The 20225-nt window shown below is 38.7% G+C and overlaps 1 protein-coding gene across 4 annotated transcripts in view; it reads right to left on the bottom strand.

Moving 5' to 3' along the window:
* TATDN3 (TatD DNase domain containing 3) overlaps positions 1 to 20225 on the bottom strand; it is a 599941-nt gene that overhangs the window by 144543 nt on the left and 435173 nt on the right. For all 4 annotated transcript variants that reach the window (XM_044055457.1, XM_044055462.1, XM_044055466.1 and 1 more), the window contains one exon: positions 1409 to 1464. In XM_044055457.1, coding sequence (XP_043911392.1) covers positions 1409 to 1464 — 56 coding nt within the window. The remainder of the gene's footprint in view (positions 1 to 1408; positions 1465 to 20225) is intronic.

Below are 20225 nucleotides of genomic sequence, written 5' to 3'. Positions count from 1 at the left end.
TTTGGGGGGACAGGGGGGATGAAGTTTACACTGAACCTACCTGCTAGCAGGTCAGCTAAGTCAACAGGATCAGTGTAGGTGATACTGTTAAGTACTAATTTGGAACAAACATGGAATTTGCCATGGAGGCTCCTGACATAACTGAAAAAGGGTTTGTGGTTTCCCTTTGTTTCAGAGGCTAGTTTCGATTCATAATTGGCTTTGGAGGCTTTCACTAATGATCTAATTTGCTTGTTGAGGCTAAGGAGGGAGTTTTTACAATTTGGAATATGTTCCTTTTTGCCCTTGGACAACAGTTTCTTCCTTTTGTTGTAAAGCCTATTGATAGAGGATGTCCACCAAACAGGTTTGTGTTTCCTTGAGGAGCAGGTTTTAGTTCTATTGGGTATGGCTGAGTCCATGCAGTTGTACAGGTGCTTGTACACTGCAATGGCGTACTGTTCAGCATAGTTGTCTACATCCTCTGAAAGGGGCAGTGGTGTGAAGCTACAGACAGCCTCCCTTAGGAGGTTGTAGTCAGCGTTTGAGAAGTTTTTTTAGCTTGATTATAGTTGGGAGGGCTGAGTGGGACAGAAACTTTGAATGTGATAGTCCGATGATCTGATCTCACCAGGGAAGAATATATTATGGGAGTGGTGCAGCGGTCGCCCAAGTTGGTGAGAACCAAGTCCAGAATGTTATCTCCCCTAAAGACTACTCCCCTGAGGATGCACCCTAGCATTCTGTATGATGCTGCCTCTGCCCTTTCCTTCAAACTGCAATGGTAAACATTTGAAGAAAAATGTTCCCTAAGTCCATTCTAACTGTACATAAAAGAAAGGAAGGGGGCACTAGAGGCCTGCCAAATTGACACAACAGTCAAAGTCAAGCAAGACTTCCAAGTTCACAAATGTTAAGAGTAGTAACATCCTTTACAAAATGTCATCTGGCAAAATTGAAAAAAAATGCCTCCACCAACACTATTAAGAAATGTATCTCTAGTATACTAAGAGTGAAAGCTGGAAATCATAGCAGCACATGTGCCTAACAGAGCACATATTTGTGAAATACTCCCCAAAATAAATGGAGCTGAGCAGTAGCTTGAATGCTCCACTGACAAAGACAACAGAAAAATCTACTTAGTTTACATCACAAAGCAACTGACATTCTGTATGCACAGCTCTACTCACTGCAGGATGGAAATGGATTAATGTACTGTAAGGTATATTTTAATGTTCAAATATAATATCAAATAATCAAATATTTTACAGCATTATTCAGCCTTAATAAACATGCAATAACACAAGTTACATTCATTGCCACAGACTTCTGAGAGATGCAATATGTACTTGATCAATTGTACACTCAAGAACTTAAATATTCTGGCTACCCTTTAACTACAACATCAAAAGACAAAAGAAGGTTGTACCTTGCTCTTTTAGGAGGTTAATAGTTGGCCTTCCAGCTGAACGGGAGTGTACATTTCTGTAATGAAACATTAACAGTCATCCAGGATCAAAGTGGTAATTATAGTTTCACTTAATATGTTCTTTAAGTAGCAGGCGCATTCCAAGAACTTAATGGACAAAATAAGCAATATGCAGGCTATAAAGGGACTTCTATGTTTCTTTAAAAAATCTACAACAGCAATTAGCAGGATTCATTTCCAGACGCTAACACCATGGGCTGCTAAAATCTCCTGCAGGAAAAATGTTCTGCACCTAAAACAAGTCATCTGATTATACTGCTATCTCTGCACTAACATCATCATCATCATCTGGTATTTGCAAAACAAAATATATTTGCTTAGTAAAAACATAGGCACTATTAACAAAGAATTAAACTACAATGATGCCAAAATATTTGTTATGCAAAGTTAACTTTTAATATTATCGAGTTAAAGAGTAACCAGTGAAATTTATTAAAATTCGAGGTAAACAACACATTTAGCTTAATATGGATGTGTTTTTCACATAGCACATGCTTAGTAACCAAGAAACTCAGGTACAGCTAAAGCATATTACCTTGCTAATACTGATTGATCTCATCTGGAACGTAAATGGAAAAACAATGAGTAAGTATCACCTTTTATGTGAAAATATACATGTCAGGGCAGTGCTGTCTTAACGCATGGGCACACTGGGCAGTTGCCCAGGGGACCCATGTTAATCTATGTATGTTGGAACTAGCTATTAATAAATAAATAAATAAATAGAATACTACACTAAATTATAAATATTTGAATTATGAAAATTATAAATAATAGAAAGTGTACAGTAGAGCATCGATCATCCGAAATGTCAATTATCTGAACACAGCCTTCCTAAAACGTCAATTACCTGAATGCAGCGACAGCCTTCCTAAAAGTTGCATCTGTACATGCATCACCTGTTCTTTCTACTGTGTGGAATTTAAAGTTTCATCCGTCTGTTGCTGCCTTGCTGCTTCCACAGTTCCAAACTAGTGGTTAGTGATACTTTGCTCAGGTTCAAACCCTGTACCTTAGGTACAAGAGCCTGAATCCTCTATCCCTACCACCACTTGTGTTTCAAGGAGTTGAGTGTATAACTCTCAACTGTCCAGATTTTCACAGAATGTCTGGAATTTTTGGTCTGTTCCTTTTAAAATTTGTAGTTTTCTAGCATGTTTTTTTTAATGTTTAAACACTGATTTTGTTGGAAGTATCAATAAATACATGTTTAATTTTATCGTCCATTTTCATTTTTAATCCTGCGAGTGGTTGTGTAAGTAGGGGCCCCAGTGAACTGCTTTGCCCGGGGGCCAATAATGCTATTAAGATGGCCTTGTGTCGGGGTACTCTGACTTGTACATTTAGCTACCCACAACTGACGGGCCTAACATTCAAAGCAAAAATGTTTCATCTATTAGAGCTAAAAGCTTTGAATGAACAGAAAGTTTTAAGCAGGATAAAAAAGATTTTTTTTGGCAGTCATTATTTCTTCCAGAAGATTTTGATGGCATTTGGATTACCAAGTAGGGCAGTTCCCCTGTCTAATGGACAGGCTGCAGATTTTACCTTTTTTCTGAATCTTCCCTACAGCTGCCTTCTGTGTTCTAATGTTCTATACAATCTTAAGTTTTGGTATTGCTTTTTGAACTTACAGACTGTGTAGGAAAGATGTAAAAATTACCCACCACCCTTTCTGTGAAAAATAAACTATATATTAATACATAATATATTAATATAAACTGTATATGCCACAAGATATCCACCTTGCACCTTCAGACCAAGCCCTCCAATTCTCATGCATCACTACTTTTGAATGACTGTATTCCCATGTACCCTATGGATTTCCTTAAGGTACTTAAAAGTTTCTGCCATGTCCCCATTGTGTGTCATTGTTAAAGAGTTGTAGACATTAAGATGTACTAACCTCACCATATATGACTTTTAATGAAGACGGTGAAATATTTTTATTGCCCTCCACTGAAATGCCTCTATTCTGTCTGTAACTTTGCAAAAATCTGTTCTCCACTACAGCATGTTGTTGTTGTTGTTTGTCTTTCGGCTTTTCCCGGTAAGGGGTCGCCACAGCGGAACTCCGGTCCGCTAATGATTGGCAGTATATTTTTACGAAATATGATACTGTAAATGGGGTCTTACTCAATGACTATAAAGAACGATAATATATTCTTGTTTTTCTGGAGATTATACATTTCCCTCTGCATCTTAGTATCCCACTTGAATTCCTCATGGCTCTGTAAAACTGCTTCTTATTTTTAGATAAAATTATACAACTAAACTCAAATTCTTTTCTATGCCTGTTGCTGGCATTGCTTCCCCTACAGACTATGTACACCTTTTGCAGATTTATTTTATTTTATTGTTTTTTCTTTAAGCCTGTCAACTCGTATCTCCCAAAATAGCTTGAGCTCATTCACTCCTCCTGTTACAATGGCCTCTCAGGGACTACTGGGGTGGGGGTGACATCTCACCTAACTCTAGAAGGTTGATACCCAGACAGCCAAGAGAGTTGCTTTGGCCCTTCACTTGCACATTCCCTTTTGCAGACCCACAAGTCACCTTGCACCCTCAGTGCAATGGCCCAAGTGTTTTCCATGCTTAAGGAAAAAATACTGTCTCAGACTAGGAAACTACCTGGTATCCCTGCTCACCTGAGCTAAATTACTTGGGTGTAGATCCCCCAGGTGAAACTGCACAAGTGTGGGCATGTGCTACAATCAAATAATGTCCTTCTGCTTCTACTATGAAAACAGCATATGTAAAATGAAGCAAATTATACAGCTATGTCAATATTTCTGCCAGGGCAACAGCAGCAGTTTGAAAACCTTCCCCCATCTCCAAAATACCCATTCATGTGTCCTCTCCTGATATGAAGGAATGTATTGCAAAATAAGACAAAAAGGGAATTCAACTAAAAATAGAATAAACAACCATGTTCATATGAAAGAACGGTCTGTCCATTAGAAAACTATTACATTCCACAAGCTAAACAGCGTACCTCTCCTCATGACAAGTGACCTCAAATAACCACTTACTGCTTTTAAACATCAGACTAAACCAGTCCTTTACCACAGTAGTCACCAGCTAATTAAAAATATAAATCACACCAGCCCCAGCATCACAGTACAGTTGCATAAGTCTTACTTACACAAACAATAGATGTTTGAATTCCACACTGCCTCAGTGACATATGTGTTCTGTGCCTGCACAAACTCACACTGGCAGCTTTCCAAAGCTCAGAATTCCCTGCAATGACTCCCTGTGAAAGAGGATTGCCTAAGCCTCTATCATCAGGGGAAGCATAATGCTTTTCATAGGAAGTCAGTTGTTCAGGCTTTTAGTGCTAAGTAGGAAGAACCAAGAAGGACAGGAAGCAAGAATTGTCTGAAACCAACCAATCTGCAGACACAAAACACCAACACAAATGATCAAAGCCAAACAAAACAAGATTGGATACCGTCGAACTATATACAAAATAGGGTCATGGTGGGCAGTTGCCGCCACTGAAGCAGTGTGAAATTTGAATATCTACTGTTACAGGTAAGTAGGGATTACACAACTGTACTGTGTTAAATATTCACATTGCCTCAGTGGCATATGGGTAGATTCCCAGAGCTTACCCTACCCAGGTGGAGGAAGGATAAGGATGCAGGAACCCTTGGAGAATAGTCTTCACAAAGTCTGCTCTGGAACTTGAGAAATAATCCAGTTTGTAATGCTTTGTAAAGATATGAACAAACGACAAAGTTGCTGCCTGTAGAATGCTTCTAGAGTCCACCCTTTTCCAATATGCCACCAAAGAGGCTCTGGTGGAATGTGCATTAACCTTGCCTGGATTTGATATACCATAATGGGAATAACAGAAAATCAATAGCAGAAGACAACCAATGAGCAATCATTTGCTTAGAGATAGGTTGACCCTTCTTAGCCCCAGAAAAGAAAATAAATCCCTGTTCAGCTTTCCTGAAGGATGTTGTTCTGTTAAGGTAGTACCTGGGCTACTTGTGCACATCCAAGGTATGCAGACTCTTCTTTTCCTTGTCTTAGCATTCTGGAAAGAAAATAAGTATATTGATGGCTTAATTCAGGTAATTTCTGAAACCTTTTGGCATGAAAGATGGGATACTGTATGGCCCACCATGAAGACTTGCAACTCAGAGACTCATCTTGCAGATGTTAAGCAGTAAGGAAAACAGCTTTCCAAGTGATGAACTTCAAATCAGCTGAAAGGTTAGCTCAGAAGGAAAAAAGGTCAATTTTTCAAGAACAAAGTTCAGATTCCAATTGGGAAGAATTTGATTTCAATGGGTTCTCAGGTGCAACACTCCTTTCATAAACTGTTTGACCATAAACAGAGACAAAAGAAGCGGATCCATGGGCAAACCAGGTGCACCTTGACAGATGCATAAGATAAGCCATTATTGAGTAGGTCACTCAAATATTTTAAAACAGATGGTAGACACTATACTGGGCCCTTTGTTATCAGTTAGGCACAACCTAGGAAACCTCTTCCGCTTGTTAACACAAGATTTTCTATTTGCAAGTTTTCTTCAATACCTGCTGAACATCCCCATGGAACAAGTGCCCAAAATATATCAAGATGGAATCATCCAGGCTGTCAGTTGACACTGATCTAAGATGGGGTGCACCAGAAAAGCCTGACATTGTGTAAGCAGTGCGAAGAAGCTTGTTGTAATTATCCTTGGCCAATTCCATTAAATGGGAGAACCAACTTTGCCTGGGTCAGAAGGGGGTCACCACAATGATCTTTGGTAAGTCTTTCTGAATTTTAAGAAGTACCTTGAGTATCTGAGGAAATGCATAAAGGAACATTCCCATCCAAGGGAATGGGAATGCATCTGTCCTCCAAGCACGGTTGCAAGGATAACCTGAACAGAATTTGTCCAAATGTCTGTTTTGAAAGGAGGTGAACAGATCTATTTTAGGTGTTCCTCACATCTGGACTAAATATTGTAAGACCTCTGACCTTTGTTCCACTCATGACAGCCCATCTGGGATCTACTTAGTCTGTCTGCCACTATTTTTTCTCTGACAGGATGTATGAGGCCTGAAGCATTAGAGAATGCCATAAGGCAAGCTCCCAGGCCATCATTGCCAACAAGCAAAGAGAATATTTTCTTATACCCCTTTGTTTGTTTAGGTACCATAAGACTGTGGTATTGTCTGTGACTACTAAAAGGAGACCTGAAGACCATACGTGGTGAAGAACTTTTAAGGCCTCAATAACGTCTAAAATTTATTTGAAATTAATGTGCTTTGTTGCATCCAAAGGACTCCATTCTCTTTGCACCTGAACTCCCCAGGAACCAGCTCCCCATGCAAAATCTGGGATTTATATTACATAGTCGCAAGTTCCATAACTTCAAGTAACATATGTGCGAACACATATGTCCAAAGTTACAGAACTTCGACTAGGTATAAAAACAACAACAAAAAAACCAGGGAAAATAAAATAAAAGGTTATATGCAGGGGAGCAAGGTCCCCTGAACCCCCCACACCCCCCCGCTCTTTAAATATACCAAATTCGAGGTCATACTACAGTGTAGTAAAGGGAAAATTTCCTTTACTACACTGTAGTGCGACCTCGGGGTTGGTATATTTAAAGAGCGGGGTGTGTGCAGACCCCCACGTGGGGGGTGCAGGGGGGCTTGCCCCCCTGCTTACAACCCTCAGGTATGTTCTGTTTAGTTTTATTTTTTTTTTTCCAATCAAAGTATGACAACTTCGAGCTTTTGGTTTTGGCCATATCACGTTCGAAGCTGTCATACTTTGACTATGTAATATAGACCCCAAAATCTGATGAGCCCATCTAGACTGACAAACTAGGGTCTGCAGGGAGAAGGGTAGGCCTGGATAGAGACATCTGATCCCTCCACCACTGTAACTCTCATTTTACAATTCCAGCACTGGTACCTAGAACTCTAAGGGATGGAGGTGCTGGGATCATCATTTTTTAAGTACCACTGAATTTTTTTCATATGGAGTCTGGCCAGTAGTATCATGAGGATCAATGATACCATGAGACCTAGAATTTTGTGAATCTGTCTTGCAGAGACAGATTCTTGAAGAGAGAAATCTCTGAAAATATTCTGATAAGTCAGGACTTTGCCTTCTGGTAGAAAGGCCATTCCTTTTTATATGTCTACCATATACCCTAGAAGACGATTCTTCAAGAGGGTATAAGATAGAAATTCTTTGGGTTCCACTTGAAGATCACATGAATTAGAAAGTAAAGTAGAGACCTTGTGTAATGATTATAAACACTTAGAAACAGACTCTGCACAAATCACCAAGTCATCTAAATAAGGGAAAATGTGGGTGCCCTGGGTCCTGCAGTAAGCAACCACTGGAGCCAGGTACGTTGTGAATAGTCATGGCACAGTAGAAAGCCCAAAGGGTAATGCAGAAAATTGATAATGTGAGCCAGACAAAGCAAATCTCAGATATTTCCTTATATACAATGGGAGCAATTGGAATGTGATGTAATGAAATAACTATAGATTTTGGAGCATAGGACCCAACCACAAAGTAATGAATATTATTTTAGTGACAGAATTAACACTGAGACCAACAACCCTTGGTCTACAAAAGCATCACACAATTTAGGTCAGTCTCTGCCTTGTATCAGCCACTGGCAGAACATCAAAAAGATGCCTCTCACTCAAGATATTCCCTTTAAAGTATCATGTCACTTAAAAGGCTATGACGATGCACACAACGTGCATCACAACTGATTGCCTCTGCTACAATATGAACAAGCACTAGAAACTTTATTTAACAGCTTCTACTATCCTCAGCCCTTATTATACACAAGAAATGGTATGAACATCTCAACACTCGCATATTCAACATGTCAACAAGCAACTAAAGCACACATGAAGCCAGCAAAGCATGGACAATAAACTTAAAAAGCTAATAACAAAAGAAGGGAGACTGAAAGAGGAAGGGAGTTTCAACTGAACAGACAGGAGCAATATTAAACATCTGTTGTTATGGCGAGTGTCTCATCCAAATGTTCTACATTTTTCCATCATTCTTGTCCTTTCTGTAATCCATAAAGTATGGGTAGACTAGTAAGCTACGCATATGAACCATGAGGAAAGATTATGACCAATGCAACTTGAATAATTAGAGTAGTCCTCTTCTTGTACTTGCATTGCTTACATAGGAATGAGAAGTGTACTAACTGGTTCTCTAAGAAAGCAGCCGATGCATGGAACAGACTACCAAATTACATTAAAGCAAGTACTAGTTTAGATATTTTTTAAGAACAGCCTGGACACTTACTATGGGAACAAGTGTTGTGGTATATTGGCAGGCTAGAAGTGCATTAATGCTTGTGCTTGAAATATTTGTATGTATGTATCTATTTGTATGTATGTACTGAAAATGTGTGCAAAAGACCAGGTCACTGCTTCTCAGTTTTCACATGATGAAACTCTGCCAAAGAAGGTTACCAAGGCAGTTGCCTTCCACCAATAAACATGTTAAGTCCACGTAAATAAGCTTGTTAACAGTGTCACAGAAGCATCCAGCGTAACTGAACAGCCTAGTACAAATCATTTGTTTGCCCATAGCCATCTCTAGCTCGTTAGAGGCAAGGGAGACAAAAAGTTGAGAAGATCTCTTATCATCTTTGCTTCTACAGATTTAAGTACGAATGCCTTCTGGGACTGATAAAATGTAAAGGCCTCATAACTTGATGTTCTGGATGATGATAAAAGGATCATGTCACATGATAAATGAGTGCCACAACTAAATCTACTGCACTCAAATCAATATCTGCATTATAATAGTAGTACCTAAATCATTCATTTTATTTTATTCAAAAGTTGTTTACTGGAAAAGTCTGACTGGGATAATATTCCATTTTCAGTGGAGGCCCAAGTAAAAAAAAGCTCCACACTGACATAATATGGTTACAGTTAAATAAGTTGCTACAAAGCCTAATACAAACGTATAACATATTAACTAAGTAAACATTCAGTTTCAACTCATATAGTGCCAGCCTATGCATACTGCAAATATTTGGACAGCTATAACAAGCTGAGAAAGAACAATGCCAATAGATAAAAGTATTTTCAGGTTGTAGTTCATAGAGTGACATTAAGCACACAAAGTACACTCTTTGGAACAGATGACTAGATAATATAACCTAGGTAAAAATATATTTGATCTTTGTCTAAGAAATACATTTTACTAATTCCTTCCCTCTGAACTTCAACAATGAGTAAAAAGGTCACACAAAAAAACCCATTGGTTAAAAAACAAAAAGAAAAATCTAGCAAAGCTAGACTTTCCATTGTGTGATTCCTTAAACCTCTTCTATCAGAGGCAACAAAGGATATATGCAAATTACCCTTTAAGGACATCAGGTGTTTCAGCTATATGGCAATTCTGAATGTCCATGACTTTTTTCTTTTAAGTCTATTTATGAACAATTTCAGGCCAACAAAGCCAAACCCCACTAGCTGTGGACATGGATGTTTCTGCCTTCTTGTAGCATCATCAGGACAGCATAAGTGGAAGGTTTGGCTAACATGTGGAAACACAGGCTTGTCATACCCAACTGATATCCATAAACATTAGAGTGTCTGCAAAATATCCCAACTAACAAACTAAAACAATGAGTAAAAAGGTCACACAGAAAAAAACAATCAGTTAAAAAAGAAAAAGAAAACTCTAGCAAAGCTAGACTTTCCCTTGTATGATTCCTTAAACCTCTTATATTAGAGGCAACATGGGATATATGCAAATTACCCAGTTTTTTCTGTTTGACCTTTTTACTCATTGTTTTAGTTTGTTAGTTGGGATATTTTGCAGATACCTTAATGTTTATGGATATCAGTTGGGTACAACAACCCTGTGTTTCCAAATGTTAGCCAAACATTCCACGTATGCTGTGCTGATGATGCTATAAGAGGGCAGAAACATGCATGTCCACAGCTAGTGGGCTTTGACTTTATTGGCCTGAAATTGTCAATAGACTTAAAATAAAAAAGTCATGGGCATTCAGAATTGCCATTTAGCTGAAACACCTGATGTCCTTAAAGGGTAATTTGAATACATCCCATGTCACCTCTAATGCAAGAGGTTTAATCCATTCAACAGATTTACACAGACTTATTTCATGCTGCTTTTACTGTATTATTGTTCATTTAAATGTTAAACCGAGAATTCAGGCTGGCTTGAGGCACATGCGATGATATGAAGAATTTGAAAGTAGAAAAAGTAAAAAAATGTAGACCTGCTTCATTTACTGCAAACAATATATCATACAAAACTCAAAGACTTGGTGTTTGGTGGAAATAAAAATAACATACTCTTCCAATTTGGGACCTTGATTCATACAATTAAAACATACATTCTTATATTCTGAAAGGAAAGAATGGTGTGCTCCATTCATTCTTTATGAAAGTCTTTTGTTTGGAAAACTATAAATAGTGATTTGCATCATTTCATATGACATACAGCATCATCTGTGAATGGGATATATCTGCAGAGTGTTTTCTAATTCTATATTCCCTGTGACATTACTTCAGCTTTTATTATCTGTACGGCTTTCATCATGAGTTTGTAAACTTCCCTGTGAAAAGCACTATAATAAACTTGACTTCACCAGATGCCCTCCATTACCATACTCTAAATGAGTAATGCATCCCATGTCAGACTCATTAGCAATCAAAAAGTGGGTCAGAGGGAGGCATACACATTATCTGTCAAGGTTCTCACAGATTATCAAAACTCACCAATGCAGATTCTTGACCAAGGATGGAAGGAATCGAGAATAGCAATGTCCAGTGGGTTTAGTGACTAGTTTCCCTAATGTAACAGGTAATGATGAAACCTCCTCATAAGCAAACTGACATTCTGAACCATCATTACAGTGCATACAAGTGAGCAAATATGTAAAAGATAAAAATATGAAAAAACATTCAATGTCTATGGATACTTTTTGCACAAGCCAAAATAGCAATTAGATGCTTTCATCTCTGCAACAACACAGCTGTCTTCAAAACAACAACTAAAAACACTGTGGTTGAATAATGCAGTTCTAGTTAGATGACATGCAAAATCATCAACAGACTTTTTACAACAATTACATTTAAATGAAATCAAGACAGTTAATTAAATAAAAGAATAAACAGTGATGTACACATTAAAATAGATTTCTGCTGTGAATATTTAAAACTTTAAGCAAATACATAGTAGTAATAATGATAATAATAATAATAATAATAATAATAATAATAAAACACTGAATAAAAACTATTGTATCAGAATAATACAATAAATTGCATAAAGGGATGAATAGAACAGACAGTGGCAATATTACATGGCTAGTGATTATTACAATTTAAGATGCCTCAAGCTCAAAATACATTTTAGACATATGTGGTCACTGATGCAGGAGGCTCAACAAACATCAAGTCTAATTTTCCACTCAGCTTATTTTTTTCCTAACAGTCAATCCCACATTATCAATGTTATAGAAAAGAATTAAATAAAAAAAACTGTGAAATACCATAGAGTGCGTACAGAAGACATTGTTAGTGTACTTTTTATGGCATAACAGTGTTCAGCTATATGCTGCAACAACTTCTTAATCTATACAGTGTTACCTACATGGAAGCAATCCACATCCACAGTACTGATCCACATCTAGCAGGCCCTTATAATGCCTTTTCACCCCCAAACATCTATTCATATGCAGCAAATCCAAAGCAATTTCAAAAATATACTTGAATTTATAATCTCTATCAACAATCATACAAATTAATTAATTTGTGTCATCTTTCCATGCATTTTCATCTCTAGTTCATCTGAAGGGTCTAATAAATTGTCATTATATTATATTATATTATATTATATTATATTATATTATATTATATTATATTATACTTTATCTAACTGGGGTAAAATCTTTTTGATTGAAATAAGTGTTACCAAATGTGTTTTTTCTAAAGGTTCTAGGTTGAATACAATTTTCTCAACATCTAATAAAATCTATAAATTAAATGGTTCACAGAGTGCAATATACCTGAAGTATTAAAATAAAAAAAGCATCATTATTCAAACTTTCCATAAATTCACCAAACTGTTCCTCTGTTCCAATCTAAGCAAATTGTCCTTAAAGAAACAATAAAATACATATAACTAAATAATGCATTGATATACAATTTTCTTCCCATTATTCCAAATATGTAAATGCTGGGGCGCAGGTATAACCATGGCTACTCATCTTAATGTTTGTAATAGTTCCCATGGAATAACAACAAAAAACAATGTTCTTCAAAATTAATCTTAACAATATGTACATTACATCTACAACATAATTCCTAAACTGTCGAATGACTCATAACATGTCTTTACCCATTTCAGTGCCAGTGCCCAGAGAGATACAAGTATGTAAAAAGGGAATACCCACTATAGCAAATTTAAAACCACTGAAAGCTTTAAAATTAGCTTTACATTTTGTTTAGAATTCTCCAAGAATCTTTCTATGTAGGAAAGAATATATATAAAGAAAGAATATGAAATTTATCAATCAACAGCAGTCTGTATAACACACATACCAGTTAGTCAGTATCACAAAGTATACCTGCACGCTTGGTTTGTCATTGAAGATTTCCACTATTGTTCCTCTGAAGTTTTGCTCTTGAATCAGGTACTTTATTTGAATCAACTGTTGACTCCATCTACAAGCAGATAGCTATTTTTGTATGCACTGACTTGCTTTATTTGCTTTCTTTGAGTTTTCCATATGTAAAGAAAGGATTTAACTTTTATACAACCATCCAATGTGACATTCTTGTAACCCTCTAAAGGTACTATCAGTCTGAAAGGTGGAAAGCACAGTGGTTGCATTGTTGCCTCAAGCAAGAGGTTCTCCGTTTCAATTTTCAGCTGGGGTGCCTTCTGTGCGGAGTCTGCAGGTCCACCCTGCGTTCATGTGGGTTTCCAACGGGTGCTACGATTTCCTTCCATGTTACAAAAGCATGCGTCTGGAGCATTTTTCCACGAGCTGCCTCTGAAAATTGGTTTCATTCCAAGTCAGACTTTCCCAGTAAACAAAGGTTAAATAAATAAATAAATGGATTTGTGGGGCCTGTGAGGATTTCTAGAATTCTTAAAATCACATCAGTTTTGGGGGAAATCACCTTAAAAATGGGGAAAAAATCAGAAGCAGTACTTTCATCATATATCTAATAAAATGTCTATGCGTTTAGGCTTGATGTACTTCTCTTAAAGATACTTCAGTATATTCATCTTTCATTAATCTTGTTAGCATAATCTGTAACTGTCATTAAAACTAATCATCCATCCTTATCTGTTTGCATAAACATCAAACAATTACATTGTCTCAACTGTCTAGGTGTATGTGCTTCAACCATTGTTAAATTTAGAAAAAGGTTTTAGCTGGTTTAGATAAAACAGAAACATAATATCACACTTACAGACTTCTTGAATGCTGTTGGAGCATGCTTCAGTGGCAGATTAAAAGAGTTGTTTTTAAAATGTTATAATAGAACTGTACTCCACTGATGACAGGTGCTAGCTATCTGTCATGCCTAACGTAATTTAAATTTAGCCACATTTTATATAACTTGAGTTCTTTAATACCTTTCACTAAGTTTGCTCAGCTAGCTGACTGAAAAGGTAAAAACATGGTTTAATACATTCAACTATTCATAATTAAGTTTGAAGTTTTAAAAGCACCAAACTCACTGCTGAGTTTTAGTCTTGCTTTTTGATCCCTATTCACAAGAGAGGAGAACTGCTTCCTGAGGAGGAGGAGGAGAGGGGTGGATTCCACTCCAACCCCCACAAAAAATATCGAGGGGTTCATTAGGTCAAATGGTTCAGAACATTTCGGACTGGTCTTCTGAAAAAATCTTAACCTTGCTGAGAAGCATTTTGATGCTCAACAGCCAGTCCAGTTGAACTAACTAGAAGCAAAGATGGTACTACTGTTATTAAAGACAGAATCCTTTACAGTGTTCTGATTGGGCATCGGTATGGTTATTGATGTAACATTTTGGATTTATGACTGGTGAATGTTCTTTTTGCATTTATGATACATACTGTTCATAGGTAGGTACTAGGCTATTGGCCCAAGGGCCTACGTAAGCCTAGGTTCCCTGGCTTATGCCACCCAAGAAAGTTATTTTCCTGTGCCACTGTCGAGCAGAGACACAGAAGTGATCCCCGGAGTGTATTTCCTATTTCCCATCCACTCATCAAGATTTTTCTTGCAGAGTGCTAATGAAGAACTTTGCTTGACATAGATGGGTAGCCTGTTCCAGAGTATGGGAAGTCTCTGGGACAGGACTCTACCCCTCCAGCATGTCCTGTTTATTGTGGTGACAAGGTTTAGGTCCCTAGAGCATGTAGCTTGGAGGGATTGGGATTTCTTTAGGTGTAGCATGTCCAACAGCTATGGGTTTGACATACCTTTATATGTTAGGCAGAGATCACCTTGGAGTAGGCGATATGCTTGTTGTTTCTAATTAATCTTTTTTTAGTTTCTTATTTTTCTTTACACCTTGATTTTTATTAAATTTTGCAAGTATCCGAATGATTAATTGATAAAACTATACATAAACAGAAAATCTTTGTGAGAGACAAGACTTTCAATCTCTTGTTATAGTTTCACTGTAGATAAATTATTATGCTTTATTAAAATGTTCATTACATTCAAAACCAAATTTGTTTAGAAGTTAACTAGTTCTTTATAAAACTCCTCCCCCTTAGGAGCCTTTATGAACTTCTTACTTTGTTCTTGAAAGGTATTGTCCCAAGAACTCTTGATGCCTTTCTTTTCAACTGTATAAATAAGAGTTGAAATGTCATAATTTATCATACGCACAATAACTGGTTCTGTAATGGTATGAGTTGGTGCCATCTGTGCCACGGAGAGTAGGGCAGTACATGTGAACATATGCTAGCATAGCTAGCTGGAGTTTTGTACAGAATTTTATGTTATTTGACTATCACACTGATTTGTACAGATGTTTGAGTTAAAAATATATTTGTAAAGTTACTTGGGTTAAAAATGCATCAACAGTAGGTCCTGCTGGAGAGAAAGAATTATGCCTGCATATTAGGTTGTATTGTTGAAATTGATCAAATGTGTGTGTGTATCAAAGGAACCCTGGAAGGGTGGAAAGTATAAAATTATGTTATAGCTTTCAGATGCTGCCGTAGATCATGGAAAAGCTATGTGTGTATACTGTACCAGTGTCAGGTGACCAGAGGTGATGTCATCCTCTAAGCAGCATCTGGGTTCTTTGGAACTCTCATAGCAGCACTTTGGAACATCTCACACTTCCACACAGACAGAGACAGACATCATCTGGCTTTTGCTGTGGTAAGACACTCAGCACACATGAGCTTGCCTTGCTTTAGTAAGCAGTTAGGGAACAGTAATTCTTAAGTCATTCAGGGACTGAGAATCATTTAGTATTGTTTCCTGCATGTCTGAGAAACTATTCAACGGTATTATTTTTATATCTCTGTGGTTGAAACTCTGTTGTTTATTGTATGCAATATTATTGCTTTCTGTTTTATTATTTATCATTAAATAGTTTAATACCTTTAATTTTACAGAATACATTTAACATCCTGAGAGTACTTATGCTTGTTTTAGTGACATTGTGGCCACTCCTGAAAGCCTTGCTGCTTTGGTCACACCCTACCATTTGTATTAGTATTCATTTTAAACAATATAATTGGGTACCCTTTGTAAGAGCTTTAGAGTAGCTGACTGGTGGCAGCATGATTACCTTAGAGTCTGGGCAGAAAGGTGCACAGCTAGTGAATCTGAGCCAGCTTTTCCCAGGTGTGTATGTGTGTGTGAAACTCAAATATCCAAGTGTGTGTGTCAGCTACTGGGAACAGGGACACAGAATTTCAAAGTGGTCAGTGTGGAGTTTTACTTGTGCATGGAGAGAGAAACAAGAGTTCAGCCCCAGGTCTGGAGTGTGCTCCCTGCATGCTCTTAAATGAAATTGTGCTTGGTGCAGGCAGCTGCATCTGAAAATACTGCATGAATCCAACTTTGCTCTTAGTGACCATCCCTCACTGGAGTCAGTGGCGAGGACTGAGTCTCCTTGATTGCTGGTTTGCAGTAGGGATCACCACATATTGGTGGCAGTGGTGAGATCTGAACCGATGCCCCTGAATAGACTGGAGATGCAGATGGAATTAGAATTAGAATTAGAAGAGAGACTGTGGTGTTTGAAGGTCAAAGGGGGACTGCTGCATTTGGAGGTCAAAGACAAACTCTGGCATTTGGATGTTGAACAAAATGAGAAACAGTCCCAATATGAGAGGGAGATGCTGACTCTTCGGCAGGGTCATGGAGGTAATGGGGAAGGGAATAACCAAACCCTGAAAGCAATGAAGATCAGTAAATTTCTTTCACGCTTCACAGAAGGTAATGATTTTGATAGTTTTATTCAGGTATTTGAAAGGGTATGTAAACACTATAATGTGGACCAAGAGCTCTGGGTACAGTTCCTGACACCCTTACTCCATGGTAGATCTGTAACTGCTGTTTCTAAATTGTCTGATACTGATGGTTTAATCTATGATAAAGTAAAACAATGTTTACTGGAATGTTTTAAGTTAACATCTGCAGCTTACAGAAAATGTTTTGTGAGTATAAACGCAAGGCAGATGAAAGTGCATGTGATTATATTGCCGAGTTAAGCACTTACTTTCATAGGTGGGTGAGTGGGTGTCAGGTCACCACTTTTGAAGGGCTGGAAGACTTTTTGGTGATGGAACAAGCCCTTAGCACTTTGCCTGAGGACATGAAAATCTGGTTGGCAGACTGGGAGTGTAACTCTGCAGATGAGCTGGGGAGAAAAGGTGATCTCTACTTAGCAAGGAGGGCATAACTGCACAAAATGGGGATACCCAGTGCTGCACATGGTTATAGGGAAACCCATTGTGGGTAGTTTAAACCATCCCAACAGTGTACACCATTAACAAGGGACACCACTAGTTCAGGTACACAGCCAGAACCAAGGGTTAGATGTTTTAAATGTAACCAGAGGGGCCATGTAGCTTACAAACATCTACTGAAGCATGGTGGGGAACAAATGGTGAAGGAGTCAGCAAATGGGAATAACAGCATGCCAGTGGTAATAAGTTGTCTGCAGACAACAGGGGTACCAAATTACCTGAAGTTTCTATCCTATCTTAGTGGATTGAAGACAGGCCACTGCTAAGAGAGACACAACCTCTGACATAACTACTGTGAAGCCTGCAGTGGTTAAAGAGGAGCAGTACTTGCTTGGGCAGTATATTCAGAGCTTTAGGAGGGATCCCATTCCAAATACCTTTGTCCAGGGTTCACCTTGACTGGGACGGTAGAAAAGGAAGCAATCAGGTAGGTGTATTTGATGATATCTCTGCAGATGTCTTGTTAGAGAATGATTTTGATAAAGCAGTACCTTGTGTGCATACAATTACATGCAATCAGGCTTGGAGACAGGCACGTGGGTCAGGTGCCTGGGAGAGACCCAAATAGACCCCACAGCTGAAGCTGGGGCTGGTGAAGTGGCTATTTCAGGGAGGGAGCTACCCTGTAGCAATGACCCTAAAAGTGAGCCACAGATGCGGCTAGGTACTGATGTTCCCATGGACAATGTGACTGCAAGGGCAGAGGTGAGTGGTAGTACCCAGGCTGACAGTGAGGCACTGCTGTCAGAAGAGATCAGGCTTCCAGAGGAAAGGGAGCTAGGAATGGTCACAGAGATAGAATTGAGACAGGCTCAGCTTTCGGACACTACATTACAAGGACTGAGGGAGGTAACTAAGGAGGCACCTGATTCTAAAGGAAAAGGGGAGAATGTATACTGGAATAAAGGGTTACTGTATAGAGAGTGGACCCCTGAGGGAGGGCTAGAGGGTGAAGTAACACAGCAGTTGATGGTGCCCAGACCCTACCATCTGGCACTTCTAGCCATAGCCCATGACATTCCTTTTTCAGGTTATATGGGCATAAAGCATACCAAGAGATGTATTATGCAGAACTTCTACTAGCCCTGGATTGCAAGGAATGAAACAGGGTACTGCAGGACCTGTGAGCAGTGCCAAAAGGTAGACAAGGCAGGAGACAAGGTCAAGGCTCCTCGGATGCCTCTGCCTGTGATTGAGGAGCCAATTCAGAGGATAGCTACGGATACTGTGAGGCCTCTGAGTACTCCAAGTTTCACAGGGAAGAAGTATATCCTGGCAGTAGTAGATTATGCTACTAGATACCCTGAGGCTGCGGTTCTGTCCTCTATCGAGGCAGAAAAATTGGCAAATGCTTAGTTAGAGATTTTCAGTAGGGTAGGCTACCCAAGAGAAATACTGACTTACAGAGGTGCCAATTTCATATCAGACCTACTGTCTTGTCTCTGGAAGTGCTGTGGGGTGAAGCAACTAAAAAACATCCCCTACCACCCCCACACTAATGTTTTGTGGAAAAGTTAAACTCTACACTAAAGACCATGCTATGGGCATTTGAAGACCAGTTTAAGAGAGAGTGAGGCAAATATTTGTTCCATCTGCTGTTTGCATGCAAAGAGTTACTCCAGGAATCTGCGTTTTTTCACCCTATGAGTTGCTGTATGTGCATAGGGTGAGGGGGCCTTTAGATTTGATTCACAATGAGTGGAAGGGTGAGTGTGAATCTCACAAGAAGTCTGCTGTGACATATTTCCTAAACTTCAGGGCAAGGCTTAAGGAGCTCATGGGATTGACCCAGAAGAACCTGAAGAAGCTCAACAGCAGAAAAAGGTCTAGTATGACAGGACTGCTCGAGCTGGAGAGTATGCTGTGGGAAAGCAGGTTATGGTGCTCATTCCTGTCAGACTCAATAAGCTGCAGGCATTCTAAAAGCTTAAAGGGGCTTTGGGAGGATCCCTGTGTTAGCCAGATCAGATTACAGCAAATAATTTGTTGTGTAGGTGGATGCTTCGAGTCATGGGATGGGGGCTGTACTCAACCAGCTTTACTCAGAGGGAGAAGAGCACCAAGTTGTATATTTCAGCCATAGACTTCAACCCAGAGAGGAATGTTATGCAGCTGTAGAAAAAGAATGTTGCCATAGTATGGACACTGCAGAAACTTCAGCCCTACCTGTATGGAAGGAAATTCACTGTGGTTGCAGACCACAATCGCTTAACATGGCTACATCAAGCCAGCCAGAAAAATGCCAAATTATTAAGATGGGAGCCTAGGGTTGCAGTATATGACATGACAGTGTGGCACTGTAGTGGGGTCCACATTGCCAATGCAGATGGGCTCTTGAAACAAGGTATGGGTTAAGGTGTTCCCAGACAGGCCCATTTCTCTCAAGCAATAATTTTCCAGGGTCACTTGAAAAACTAGCTTGAGTTTTCAAATGGGGTGAGAGATGTGATGTTATGTGGTAGTGCCATCTGTGCACGGGAGAGTAGGTCAGCACATGTGTACATATGCCAGCATAGCTAGCTGGAGGTTTGTAATGAATTTTATGTTATTTGACTACCACACTGATTTGTACAGATGTCAGAGTAAAAATATATTTTAAAGTTACTTCTGTTAAAAATGCATCAACTGCAGGTCCTGCTGGACAGAAAAGTGGCATGCATGCATATTAGGTTGTATTGTTGCAAATGATCAAATGTGTATGTTTATCAGAGAACCCTGGAAGGGTGGAAAGTGTGAAATTATGTTATAGCTTTCAGATGCTGCCAC

Source organism: Protopterus annectens, chromosome 1.part2 (assembly GCF_019279795.1).
Source record: "Protopterus annectens isolate FY-2018-M chromosome 1.part2, PAN1.0, whole genome shotgun sequence".
Taxonomy (NCBI): domain Eukaryota; kingdom Metazoa; phylum Chordata; order Ceratodontiformes; family Protopteridae; genus Protopterus; species Protopterus annectens.
The sequence above is the reverse complement of the archived record's forward strand: the minus strand, read 5'-3'. Positions and strand labels throughout refer to the sequence as shown.